At 53.8% G+C, this 13,752-nt stretch overlaps 1 protein-coding gene across 1 annotated transcript in view; it reads right to left on the bottom strand.

The window, feature by feature from the left end:
* Positions 1-527: 527 nt before the first annotated feature.
* Positions 528-13,752, bottom strand: part of LOC104395555 (tyrosine-protein phosphatase non-receptor type 11-like) — a 21,120-nt gene continuing 7,895 nt past the window's right edge. The window contains exons 3-15 of the mRNA XM_010005261.1: positions 11,349-11,543; positions 8,614-8,806; positions 8,384-8,503; positions 8,003-8,116; positions 7,479-7,575; positions 6,839-6,918; positions 5,932-6,087; positions 4,893-5,024; positions 3,553-3,707; positions 3,008-3,075; positions 2,023-2,174; positions 1,092-1,192; positions 528-612 (exon numbers count right to left, since the gene is read on the bottom strand). Coding sequence (XP_010003563.1) covers positions 528-612; positions 1,092-1,192; positions 2,023-2,174; positions 3,008-3,075; positions 3,553-3,707; positions 4,893-5,024; positions 5,932-6,087; positions 6,839-6,918; positions 7,479-7,575; positions 8,003-8,116; positions 8,384-8,503; positions 8,614-8,806; positions 11,349-11,543 — 1,648 coding nt within the window. The remainder of the gene's footprint in view (positions 613-1,091; positions 1,193-2,022; positions 2,175-3,007; positions 3,076-3,552; positions 3,708-4,892; positions 5,025-5,931; positions 6,088-6,838; positions 6,919-7,478; positions 7,576-8,002; positions 8,117-8,383; positions 8,504-8,613; positions 8,807-11,348; positions 11,544-13,752) is intronic.

The raw sequence follows: 13,752 nt of genomic DNA, 5'->3' as shown, positions 1-13,752 counted from the left end.
CCAGCTTCTGGTTCCTCTCTGAATCCAAGGTGCTTGGGGAAGGCAAGATGGGCAAAAAAAACATTGTCCACACTTGTAGGATGTGGGAAGGGTGGACATCAACACTGTAACACCTGCATTCCAAAAGAAGAGGGGTGGCTTGGCTTGTAACGGGGAGAAAAGGGCAGGGATGAGGTGACAGAGCTGAGACTCCCCTCCCAGTGTCTCTGCACACAGAGCAGCTCCTCTCTGAGCCTCAGAACTTCCTGACAACCAGCCCAAAAGGTCAATCTCCCCCCACCCCTGTCCTGGTGGTCACATTATAAAGGTGTTTTCCTGCTGAGACCTTCTGCCCCCTGCTCTGCCCCCAGCAGGACACAGCCACGTTTCTTCAGCTCCATCAAACAGCCCCAGCTGCCCCCCCTGGCACAGCCAGAGCCACCCAGCCCCCAGCTGAAGCAAAGCTGATGTAAACAGAGCGTGGTGACACTCTGGGATGATCCAGGGGAGCATTCCTACCTGCACACACAGCTTCACCCCCGCATCCTTTATCGCCCCGTGTTACTCATCCCTGAAACCTTTGGGCTTTTGATGTTCAGGTTCTCGTAGAGGGAAGCTGACTCATCCTCAGCCCTGCCAAGAAATGAAGCCTGGTTATGAACAGCCTCACTGCTCAGGATCTCTTCCCAGAGGCTGGTGGGAAGCAGGCAATGGTCCAGCCAAGCTTCCTTTTTCCCTCCCCAGCCTTGCAGACTGGGTTTATCATCCCTTGTTCTCCACTCTGTTTTGTCTCCCTCTGGCTGGGCTGTCCCTCCTACATTCAAATTCAGCTTCAACCTCCCACCAGACCAGGTTGCTCCAAGCCCCATCCAACCTGGCCTTGAACACTTCCAGGGGGGCTGGGGTAGCACACAAGCAGGGTGAGCTGCTGCCACCACTGCTGACAGTGGGGTGGGATCCCCTGCTCATTTTTAGCCCTTTCCACAGGACAGCCAGGAACTGGTTTCAGGAATGGGGCAGGCTGGCCAGGGATAAACACTGGGACCTCTGCTCAAGGTGCTCTTTCTGCTGTGACACAAGTTCTTAGCCCTGCAGAGGGACATTGAACTTACACAGACTGGGCCCGTGGTGAGGGGGGCTGCCCTTTGGCTCTGCCTTTTTCCATGGGGGGGTAACCAATATTCAGGTAGTCTCGCTCCTTCCTTTTACTCCTCTGAAAGAGAAAGCAGGGACAATCAACCCCCACTCGAAGCAGACACACCAGAAAGCCTTGCAAGATCCTGGCTGCCAGCAGAGAGCAGTGGCCATGGGTTTATTCCCATGCATTCACAGCAGCAGTGGAGCTCCAGGGAGAAGGTGGAAGTTCACAGCATCACAGCATCCCAGGGGTTGGAAGGGAGCTGGGAAGATCCCCCAGGCCAACCCCCCTCCCAGAGCAGGGGCACCCAGAGCACATCACACAGGATCCAGGTGGGTTTGAATGTCTCCAGAGAAGGAGACTCCACAGCCTCTCTGGGCAGCCTGTCTCAGGGCTCTGTCACTCTCACAGCAAAGAAGTTCTTCCTGATGTTTACATGGAGCCTCCTGTGCTCCAGTTTGCACCCATTGCCCCTTGTCCTGTCACTGGACATCACTGCACAAAGCCTGGCTCTGTCCTCCTGACACTGCCCTGAACAGATTTGTGCCCATGGATGAGGTGGCCCCTCAGTCTCCTTTTCTCCAAGCTAAAGAGACCCAGCTCCCTCAGCCTTTCCTCAGCAGGGAGATGTTCCCCTCCCTCCAGCATCTCTGTGGCTCTGCCCTGGGCTCTTTCAAGCAGTTCCCTGTCCTTCCTGAACTGAGGGGCCCAGAACTGGACACAATATCCCAGATGCGGCCTCATCAATGCAGAACAGAGTGGGAGAAGAACCTCCCTTGACCTACTAACCACCCCCTTTCTAACCCACCCCAGGAGGCCTTCTTGGCCACCAGCACACACTGCTGGCTCATGGTCACCCTCCTGTTCTGCCCCTTGCTTTTCCAGCCAAGCCCAAGGGGACCCACCTGCTCTTCCTCCAGCCTCTTCTGCTCAGCCTCGATGTACTGCTGAACAGCCATGTAGACAAACTTGTACTGAGCCTCTGTCTGCACCATGCCCGAGCGCTGCCTCCGCACCATCTGGATGGTCTTGGGGATGTCAATGTCACAGTCCAGACCTGCTCCAGAGCCAGAGGTTTAGGGAGGGGGGGGGAAAAAAAAAATCAGTTGAAAAATTCTTTTATCAAGACGACGTCCAAAGTTTTCAGGCTCTGGCTGAACACAGTGGCAGCAAAGCCCTGGGATGCTGTGAAAGGATCTGGTGCATCTCTGTGCACAGGAGGTTTTGAAATGTGTTTTGAAATGTTGTTATTTCTTTAATTTCCTTTGCCTGGAAATGGCTGAGGGAGGAGCAAGGGAAGGGGGGACTAGGTCTGTTCTGTAGCCACTTCCTGCAGATCCAGACTTACCACCCTTGCCTGGTTTAGGAGACAGATGCAATCATTGCTGAAGAGGGTCTAGAGCAGACCCAGAGACAGCCACAGAACTCTGCAATTTCAGGTAAGGGTCACAGCCCTTCTACACAGAAGAGTCTGGGGGACTTCTTTCCAGAAGGGCTACTGGAGTGGCACCCTTACTGAACCTGTTTCACCCCACCCTCAATAAAAGCAGGTTGTCCAGGAGACCTTAAAATCCTGGCTCCAAGGAGAAGACTCTGCTGTGCTGCTGAAAACCTGTCCCTTACTAGGGGCCTGTCCAGGTGCACTCCAGTTTGGGGAGGGTTCACATTTTGTGATGATAAAGCTCCACTTCTTGGCCCACAGAGAAAGAGGGAACTGGGCAGAGCACAAAAGCCCTTCTCCCCCTGCATCCAGGCTGAGCCTGTGCCCACTGCTTCCATGGACCAGCCAAACCCACTGCTTGAGGAGCACGTCCCCACCACTTGCACAAGAGCAGGGTTATCCCACCAGTGGTCAGAGGTGAAAGCCACCAGGCAGACAGTGAGACATACCTTGCCTGTGGATAATATCCACCAGGATGTCTATCACTATGATGGTTCCTGTGCGTCCTATTCCAGCACTGGAAAGGGAAAAATTAGAAAAAAAACAAGTAAGTGCAGGAGGAAACAGAGTTGGCCAGCCCAGCTCCACCTCTCATCTGCCAGCCTGGCCCATCCTGGGCAAGTTTGGGATGACTGCTGTCAGCCAAGGACATGCCCCTCCTTGCCCTTAGACATCAGGAGGGAATTCTTCTCTCTGAGGGTGGTGAGACACTGGAACAGGTTGCCCAAGGAAGTTGTGGAGGCTCCAGCCCTGCAAGTGTTCTATGAAATGCTGACCTTGAGGAGATGAGAACCTCCCAGGCTGCAGCAGAGCTACCAGCTCCCCACCAGGCCTGCTCATCCCTGGAGCTGCATTTCCCCACCTGGATCCTCACCCCCTCCTCGCCCACCAGCAGCTCACAAGTGGAAGGAACAAAGAGCCCCAGGTTTTTACCACCCATTCCCACTGCAGGGCTGGGGGGTGGAGGCATGTCCCCTGTGCCAGCAGCTCCTACCTGCAGTGCACCACGATGGGCCCCGTGCCTGGGATGCTCCGCTGAGCCCGATTCACTTGGTCCAGAAAGCTGAGAACCCCCCCGGGCTCGTTGGGCACCCCGTGGTCGGGCCAGCTGAAGTACTGGTAGTGCTTCACCAGCCTTGGCTGCTCGTCCTGCAGGGAGCACAGAGCCAGCACCCTCAGCAACACCCTGCCACGAACCTTCACCTTCCCTGACTTTGACCAAACCCGGGGCAAAGGGGCCCAGAACTTCAGCCGTGGGGGCCACTCAGTTAATTCTGTATCTATATTTGTAATGTAAGTTAATTATAGATACATAACTGTTTAGTATATATATTATATATAAGCTGATCAATTCTATATATGTAAAGATCAATTCTATATATATAAAGTGCATATACATAAAGTTATTTTAAACAAATTCTAGATATAAGTTAAAAAAATATAAAAGCTATATTAACTTTATAAACATATATACAGGTTAAGTGTATATACATAGAAAAGTTATTTTAAATCAATTCTATATATAGATTAAAATATATTAAAAAACATTCATTTTATAAACATACATCCAGGTTAATTGTATATACATATAGAAGTTATTTTAAATCAATTCTATATATAGGTTAAATATAAATATAAATCATATTAACTTTATAAACATCTATCCAGGTTAAGTGTGTATACCTATAGAAGTTATTTTAGGTGAATTCTATATATAGGTTAAAAAAATACAGAAAGTTATATTAACTTTATATCCATACACCCAGGTTAAGTGTATATAGATATAGAAGTTATTCTAAGTCAATTCTATATATAGGTTAAATATATACATAAAAGTTATATTAACTTTATATACATATATATGTGTGTATAATAGGCCCACTGGGCCACATTAAGTTAATTATATGTATTTGTAAATTAAGTTAATTTTACACAGAATCACAGAATGGTGGAAATTGGAAGGGAACTGGAAGAGCCTGAGGTTCCAACCTCCCTGCTGTGAGAGCAGGGACATCACCCACCTAGACCAGGTGTGTGTGTGTGTATATATACATATATATACAAAAATACCATGAATGCTTTATATTTATATAGAAGCTAATTTTATAGATATATACAAGTTATAATAAACTTCTTTTTTATATATATATAAAGGCCCCACTGCTTCAGTTCTTGGCCCCAGCTTTGACATCAGATACCACCAATTAAGCGCATCGTTCCGTATCAAATGGAGAACGACACATAAACCAGAGTATGACCCAGGAAACAGCTGCAGCCAAAGCTGAGCATGACCCCCAGAGCCAGAGGAGCCCAGCCCAGGACCCCCCAGCTCACCTGCCCAGCCCGCAGCACCTCCAGCTCCCGCAGGTAGTAGCCCTGGGCCTCACGCTCCCCGCCGTTCCGCACGCGGATCCCGCCGTACTCCCGGCTGCAGCCCTTGTCCGGCCAGTACCTGAAGCATTTGTTCTGCAGGGACACCCCCGGGGGGCTCCTGAGTGGAGGTGAAAGCCCCTCACCCCTTGCCCGGGGGTGCTGTGATGGTTCCCGGCCCCGCATGGGGGTGGGAAGAGGTGGGAAGACACGGAGAGTTCCCGTCTGACCGGGGATCTACCAGGAAGGGTCATTCCCACTCCAGACTGGGGATCTACCAGGAAGGGTCATTCCCATTCCAGGGATGGGATCCCTTGGGGAACCTCCCTCCTCAGCCAGACACACCTTGCCAAAGGCACGGTCTTGACCTGCAGCACTTGAGCTTGGTGCTCTGCTCACTGCCTCACTCTCCAGCCCAGTCTCCATCCCCAGGAGCTGCCCAGCCTGCCTGCACCCTCCTGCCCTCAACACAGAAGGCAGCTGGAGAGCAGAGCTGCCCACTCCACTGCTGCACCAGCCTCCCCCCTTCAGCCCAACTCCTGGTGCCAACCATCATTAGCACCTCTTTTTCCTAGGGCAGGTATTCCACCCTGTTCCTGGGCTCCTCCCCACTGACTCCCAGTACAAGGGGGACAGGTGGGACCCAGACAGGCTGCAGAATCACTGCTGTCCCTCTCACACTCAGCTTGCAGTGCCTCCCCCCAGCACTTTCCAGCTTGGCTGTGACACACACGCTGTTTCTCTGTCACCTGCCATCCCACAGAGCCCTGAACTGAGTCACAGGAGGGACACCCCCCCAGTATTGGTGGGGCTGGGGGCACTGGTGGGGCTGGGGGCACTGGTGGGGCAGAGCAAAGCAGAACGTTTCTTCCATCAAGGTGAGATGAAGCAACATGAGAAGGCAGAGGAGCAATGACACCTGAGCAGAGACCATGTCACTAAACACAGCCAGCAGCACAGCAGGTAACCTTCAGGTGTGGGGGCAGCTCCTACAGGTGCTCACCCTGCCCCGCTCCACCTCCTTGGTTGTCATGACAATGACATGGCTGTTCTCCTGATAAACCATGGCCCAGAAGTCATTCACCGTGGTCTGCAGGCAGCCCTGGGTGGCAATGTAGACCTTGCAGTGCTCTGAGTTCCTTCCATCTTCTGGGATGCTCTGAGGGGGGAAAAAAAGCCAGTGAGACTGGAGTAAGGAACTGAGAGTTGCTTTAGGGCACCTTTAGCAGCAAAGTCATAGAATCATGGAATAATTCTGGCTGGAAAAGGCCCTGAAGATCATCAAGTTGGCAGACCTTGCCCTGCTGGGTTTCTGAGCTGATTTTGCTTCATTCCTCAGACCCATGGACATGAATCTCTCTCACCATGAGCTCCAAATGTCGCCAGCAAAATGGTCTGGCTGCCTCCAGGGACCTTCATGCTGCTGCAAGGCACATTACTGCCCCACAGCCTCCTGCCAGCAGGCAGCTGCACAAGCTGCAGGTGGACATGGCTGGAATGAAGCCACCTTGAAGGTTTCTCAAAGGCTGGTGCTTAAGTGCCAGAGCAGCACTGCTGGAAATACAGCTTCAAGCAGCTCTCAGGCTACATATGACAGCTATGATTTCACCTCTGAGATAATGGTCAATGATAGAGACTCTGAGTCAGTCCCCTAGGACCTCCTGAGCAGGGAAGGAGAGGTTGGGATTGAGATAAACCCTTAGATAGGGGCAAACAGGACGTGATAGAATGAGGAGATCTTTTGGGATACAGTAGAAAAATGCAGTGTTTGGCCTGGAGCCAGTGAAAGATATTGGTCCTGACAGGTCATTCCCTCAAAGACTTAAACCAGCCCACCCACCCACCCAGCAGGAGCAAAGCAGCAGGGTGGGAACAGCCCCCACGTGGCACCTTCCCCCTCTCCCAAGTACCTTGATATAGTTGGCATTGATGTAGTCTGAGCCAGGCACGCTCTGGTCCACGTCCCGGAGTGCCACCCGGGTGGTATCAACTGGGAGGGAGAAGACAGCCCAGAATGAAGAGAGGAGCCACTCAGGAGCACGGGTGGGCTCCACTGCAGGGCACAGGGGCTGCCAGGAGGCCCTTGCTATGAAGCCACCCAGGCAGCTGCTGCTGAAGGTGCTGTAAAATGCTCCCCTCGTGGCAGCAGCAGCCCACACTACCTGTCCCACAGCTGTGTGGCCAGGCTAGCAACACAGATTGCTAGCAACACAGATGGCTAGCCGTGGCAGGGAGTGTTGCAGGCTCTCCTCAGCTCAAGTTCCCTTGGGAGGCTCTGGCTCCCCATGGCTTCTGAGCTACACTTGGGATCTGCACCAGATTGGGACTCACAGCACAAAGAGGATTTCCCACTTGTTTCCCACGCAGAAGGGAAGAACCAGGTTAGAAAGGGGATGGAGAAGGCCATGAACTAGCTGGACCACTTCCCTGCAGACCTCTGCCCAGCGTGGCTAGGATCAGAAGGCTCTGCAGGGTTAACTGGCCCCAGGGAAGGCTGCAGAAATGGTGGTGGAGATAACAAAACCAAGCCAGTGTTCAGTGTCTCCTTACAGGGGAGGATGTTCTTGTAGCGATTCTTTGCCTTATTCTCTGGACGTTGTCCCTCCTTCCTGGGGTAGAGGAGCTTGCACTCCTGCTGCTGCAACATCTGTGGAGCAGAGAACACAAGAACAAACTGTTCTGGGCAGATAAGGAGAGTTGGAGGCAAAGGAAGGGCTCTTTTGACAAGCCCCTTGGCTTCCTACTGCTGAGAAGAGCAGAGGGAGCGCCGGCAGGAAGGGAAAGGGAGCCAAGAAGCAGCTTGAGGAGAGAGTTAATGGGGGAGGAGGCAGAAATCCCTGCAGGGAACAAGAGGTAGGCAGTTCTAGGATGAGGAAGGAGAAACTGCCTCAGACATGAGGAAAAGCAATGAGAAAAAGGACCAGGAAGCAGCTCAGTTGAACACCAGAAACAAGGAAAGAAGCAAGAGTGTTAAGAAGACGTCCCTGGAGCTGGGAAATCACAACACTCCCATGCAAATATGAGTCTTTTCACCCACAGTTACAAGCAGGACAGAGCACAGGAGCATCCTGTACCTCAAACTCTTCCCAGAACCCTTGCTTGGCCTTCTCACTGTGATCTGCCATTTTGTTCAGCTCCTTCACCCTGTTCTCAATGTTGGCTGCGTTGATGCGCGTGGCATTGAAGGGCTGCAAGACAGATGGAACAGAAATCACTTTCAGGGACAGAAAGACAGAGAACGTTCTCCTTGAATAAACAGTCCCCAAATCCCTAAGGGCACTGCCAGGAGTTGGGTTCATTCCTGAGGCCTTGATTGTGGGGCCAGGGAGTGGCAAGCGTGACCCTGAGCAAGCATGCCAAGTAGCCAGGGGGTTGTTTTGGAGCCACAGAGCTCTCCAAGAGCAGAGGCAGATCTGTGCACAGAACCAAAACACACGTGCCCAAGCAGCTCTCACCTGCTTCAGATGAACCACAGCTCCAGATTTCTCCACCATGGGGTTTTTCTTATAGTGCTCCACCAGGTCTGTGAGGGTGTCAAACCTCTCTCCCCCCCCCACGTCGTACTTCCCGTCGGGCTGGGGGGACAAGGTGACAAAACCCACGGTGAGACCTGAACACAGGGCACCCAGCTGGGCCCCCCACCCAGCACCCAGGGCAGGGGGAGCAGGGATGGTCCCTTCCCCACCTGGTAATGGATCATCACGTGGGTCACGTGCGGTTTCCGATCCCCAGTCTCCATCTTATCCTCGTTGGTCAGCACTGACAAGACAAAGTCTCCTGGTTTGCTCTGGCTCTCCCTCACCAGGAAGCTCCCTGGCTTCCCCTTCTCTGTCAGGAGCTTCTCTGCCTCCTTGCCAGTGAGGTGCCCATGGTACCACCTTGGGGGAGCAGGAGGAGAGCAAGGTTAGCTCAGAAACACACACGGCGCTGCCCTGGGACACGAGCTACACTGGGATGGTCTTCATGGGAAACCCATTTCCAGGCTCCCAACCCAACTTCTTCACCCGCTGGCCTGACACCAGCTTGAGTTATTTTAGCAACAGGCCCCAGTGACTTTCCTCCAGCCCTTGGCAATGTCACATCAATACCCTGTCCCGAGGTTGGCGGCGTCAGGACTTGGCTCAGCCCTCCAGCCACATGGGAAATGGCACCAGAGCATGGAGCTGCCACGTGAGGGGTGACAAGAGCTGCCAGGGCTCTGAGGAAGCTGTGAGAGACACTACTCTTACTTGAAGATAGCTGTGTTGTCCTTTACCTTTTCACACTTAAGGGAAAAGCCTGTTGGAGGCAGCAGGCTGCAGTCAGACAGCACCAGCCATGAGCGTGGGCAGCCCTGGCCAGGAACAAGGTGCTTTGACACAGAGAATTTTCAGAAAGGTCCTCCCAGCTCTCAAACCCTCACTCAGATCTGGCTGGGGGAGAATAGAAGCAGCTGCACCTGGAGGGGCAAAACCAGGTGCCCAGGGGGCTTCTCCCTCCTCAGCCCTGCTCACAGCCACGTCCCTGGGCAGTGACCACCACCATGTGTGTTCAGCTCTTCCCAAGCCCTGCTGGGTGGCCACGAGATGCCCCAGCTCTCTCTCTGTGCACACCTTGAGTGCACCTGCCCCTGCTTCTCCACCTCACCTCTCTCAACCCTTTCTCTGGCTCTGCAGCCCCAGGGAAACGCAGGTTCTCTCTGAACCCACCTGGCCAGAAGCCTGTAGCAACCTTGCCACCAGACCTTGGGTTCAAGCACCCAACAACCTGCCCAACCACAGCCTCTGAGTGCTGGGTGCTGTGGCTGGAGCTCACCTGGCTTTGGGACACACCAGCTCAGCAAACACCTCTCAGAGCAGCCACCTGGGGCACAGCACCCTGCTCCTGCCCTCCACAGAGACAAGGAGCAGCCTGGAGGGAAGCAGAGTTGGGGTTTTTTTTGCCTCAGAGCCTTCAAATCCCCACCCTCCATCAAGCCTCAGTGGCTTGATGTGGCTCAGTGGCTCTGGGCAGAGGCCACAGGTCCCAGTTGGAAGTTGGTGCTGGCTCCTGGCCTGCCAGGGACCCAGAGAGGCTCAGAATAACCCTGCAGGGCACTGCAACAGCCTCACGTCACCTCTCAGCAACGTGGGCCTGGAGGACAAAGTTTACAGAAGAGCAGAGGGTGATGCTGAGCCCCAGCTCAGCAGGATCTTCAGGCCCAGACCCTGCAAACACCGACACATCCTGCTGCCTTCTGCCCCCATCAGTGTGTCACGGAATGAGAGGGCTGGGACCCTTTTTCCTCCCTTCTCCCTGATCCCACCAGATGTGTGGTCTGGAGCTGAGACCTTTATGGAGCCTCCTTGCCAAGCCAGGCTTTCCTTGGCAGGACAGGAGGGGGAAACCCAGCTGAAGGGGCTTTCCATGTTCCCAGAGCTTCTGCTTCACCCTGAGCCCTGGAACGAGCAAAGAAACCTCCCTGGCAGCAAGAGAGCACATGGGCTGGAGGGACTTCCCAGCTGGCTCACGAGGGGAGAGTCTCTGCTCCATTTCAGGAACTGAGACCAGTCACAGCTTCATATGACCCTCCCAAGTGAATGAGGGACCTGCTTGGGCATTGCCTGGCAAAGCCTCCCCCTTTGCTCCCCCCGTGGCAGCTGCTGCATCTGACCCTGGGGAAACAGGAGGGGGGAGGAACAGGAAAAAGGGGGTCACTGGAGTGTCACAAAGAAAGGGGAGGAAAGCAAGTCACTAACTGGTTGTGGAAACATCCTGAAGCAGCCCAGGGCAAGCAGCTCCTCCCAGTGTGTCAGCCATCCCCACCCTTGCAACTGGGATGAACAGAGGTCATGGACTGGGATGGGGTGGGAGAAGACTTCTTTCAGGGCAGCTCTACCCGCGGTTCTGCAGGCAGAGTCACCTCCAGGTGTTTTATGGCTTTTAAGACCAAAGCCAGGATTCACCTGCAGGACCCTTTGGGAAGGACTCACACTGCTCATGTTGGACAGGGCTCTGAGAAACTTGCTGGAGTTGAAGATGTCCCTGCTCACTGCAGGGGGATGGGACTAGATGGCCTATAAGGTCCCTTCCAACTCAAACTATTCCATGATTCTTCACTCCCAGTTGCCTAAAAGCTGGAAGAAACCTTGTTAGCACAAGCTGACACTGAGCAAGTATCAGCTTCTGGGCCCTGCTGATGCACCTCACCAGCTTCTGGCCATGGCTGCACACAGAGCACTGAGGGAACCTTATCCCAGACACAAAAACCATAGAATCACTTTGGTTGGCAAAGACTTTGAGGATCATCAAGTCCAACTGTGCAGCTCAAGCTACATCACACCCAGACACTCCGTGCCGGGCTCCTTCCCAAACCCAGCCCAGGAGCAGCTGTAGGGCCTGAGCTACCTGAGAAGACAGCATCCCCAGGCAGCAGGAGAGCTGTGAGGGAGTGTGGCTCACCTCTCCGAGGTGGGGTCCTGGCAGTTCAGAGGGTACTTGAGCTCGATGACGTTGCTGTTCCTCTCCCGCAGCAGCCCGTGCTGCTCGGTGTAGTACTGCACCAGCTCTGCCAGGGTGGCAAACTTCTCCCCTCCATACAGGTCGTAGTAGTCCCCTGTGTTCTGGATCTTGATGTGTGTCACCTCGTCGTTCCTTCTGAGGAAGGAAGGCAAGGCAGAGTGTAGGGATGAGAGGATGGAAAGCCAGCCCTGGGCTTCAGAGCCCGGGTGCCTCTTGGCCAGCAGCTCCCACCTGGATCCACCCCTGTTGGCCACACTCCCACAGCAGGAGAAGGGATGGATGGATGCTCCTTGGCCAAGGTTACTCAGCCAAGAACCAGTTCTGCACCTTGTAGGCTGCCAGCCTTTCTGCTTCCCAGGTGATGTCCCACAGAGGAGGTGGATGGTTCCTCCTCCACCCGGTGCCACACTGGGCTCTGCACGAGGGTGAACCAAGAGCTGGGACACAGGGGGTCTCAGGAGTGGGGCTGACCCCATTTCTGCAGCAGGGCACAGCACCACAGCACTGCAGTGGAAGACCCAACAGCTGGATGGTGTTGGACATCTAGCCCCAGCTACAATAAATCATCTCCTGCTTAGTTTGCCTGGGCTGCAGGTACTGCCTGGATCCCACCTCTTGATTTCAGAGGGAGATGAAGATCTGGCCCTCAAACCCCAGGCTCCATCTGCCTCAGGGGATGCTGTGGTTCTTCCCCAAACCCTTCCCTGACAGCCAGCCATGCCCACAGCCACTCCATCCCAGCTGCTGAAGAGGACTTTGTCAATGTAGTGTCAGCAATTCCTTGTGCTCACACAGCCCTTCTGGGATGTTTTGCCTGGCGTGGAGGTGATGCCCAGTCACTGCCAACTCCATGTCAGCAGCCAGCTGAGTGGGAACAGAGACAGCACCCACAGCACCACCAGCATCCCACACGAACAGCAGAACAAAACCAGCAAAAGGCTGACAAACAGGCCTGAGGTGTGAAATTCTGCATCTGGATCCCCAACACATCTTGACAACAAGGTCCTGGAGACAGCACCCAACGTGCTGAGTGAGTGGCACTCCTGGGTGTTTGGAGACCCACAGTTAACTCTTCCTGCCACATCTGGTAAGGACAGCTCTGCCCCAGCCTGACAATGCCAGCTCCAGCTGTCCCATGGGCAGAGACTTCAAAGCCTGGCAGGCTGGGCTGGGAGCAGAGCTCATTAGATGGCAATGAAAGCTGGCTGTGAAATTCCAAGCCCAGCCAGCCCTGGGATGACAATGCCTCCTCTCCAAGAGGAGCTGGCACACCAAGTGCCCCGGCCATCCAGGCCAGCAGCTGGACACCAAGAGCCTTTGTGCAGCACAGAAGGCAGCAGAAGAGAAACTGTATTTCTGCCACTTGGCCCCAGGCTCAAAAGCTCCTTCCCCACATCCCAACCCCATTACAGACCTACAAAGGCTCAGTTCACAGCCCCACCTCCCCACCCCCACAGCCTCTGAGCACTTTGGGGATGAAAAGCAGAGAGATAACCAGGGTCCTTTATCCCCTGAGCCCTCAAGGTCATGCTCAACACAAAGGCCATTGATCCATCCCCATTTCCTTCCCATTTGCTTCCCTCAAGCAGCTCCAAGGCAGGCAGAACTGGAGGGCAGCACCCAGCACACTGTGCCCTCCACGCACCAGCTGCTGAAATAAAGCACAAAGGAGATTCCCAGAGCACCCAGCTCAGACAGACACCAAGTTTCACAGCAGCTGCCACTGTTTTGGCAGCTTCAGAGCCAGATGAGAGAGAGGTGCCTCCACTCCAAGCTGAGCCTCTGTACATCAGCAGCACAACTCCTCAGCTAGACACCCCTCTTGATCCAAAACACCCCAACCTGTCCAACCACACTGCAGTGACCACCAGGGCAGACCCAGCCTGCTCTTTTTCCACAGATTCCACCAGAGGAGGATTTACAAAAGCCCCAAACAACCCCTTTTTTTTTTTTTTTGGTCGCTGAAGGCAGAAGAGCCACTTTAAATGTCAGGAACACATTGGCCCTGTTGCAACCCCAAAAGTCCTTTTTTTTGATCATGTGCTTTCCCTGCCTGCGTCAGAGCAAGCCCAGAACTTCACAGCATGTGTGACCCCCCCTGACAAGCTGCAAAAAGCAACCCCCAAAAACCCCCAAAGGCTCTCTATGGAAAACCAAGAAGAACCTCCCCCAGGGTTTAGAAGCCTGGTGGAAAGTTTGCTTTCAATTCAAGGCCACTTTGGGCTCTCAGAGAAAACTCAACATCCACCAACCCAGCAGGACAGAAGCAAGTGACATTTGCATGCAATTTCAAATATACAATCCTAGAGATGAGCTTCAAATCCTCATTCCCAGTTCCTAGGAT

The sequence above is a fragment of the Chaetura pelagica genome, unplaced genomic scaffold (assembly GCF_000747805.2).
Source record: "Chaetura pelagica isolate M959 unplaced genomic scaffold, ChaPel_1.0 scaffold159, whole genome shotgun sequence".
In the NCBI taxonomy this organism is placed as follows: domain Eukaryota; kingdom Metazoa; phylum Chordata; class Aves; order Apodiformes; family Apodidae; genus Chaetura; species Chaetura pelagica.
Note: the sequence above shows the minus strand (reverse complement) of the source record. Positions and strands in the feature narration are given on the sequence as shown.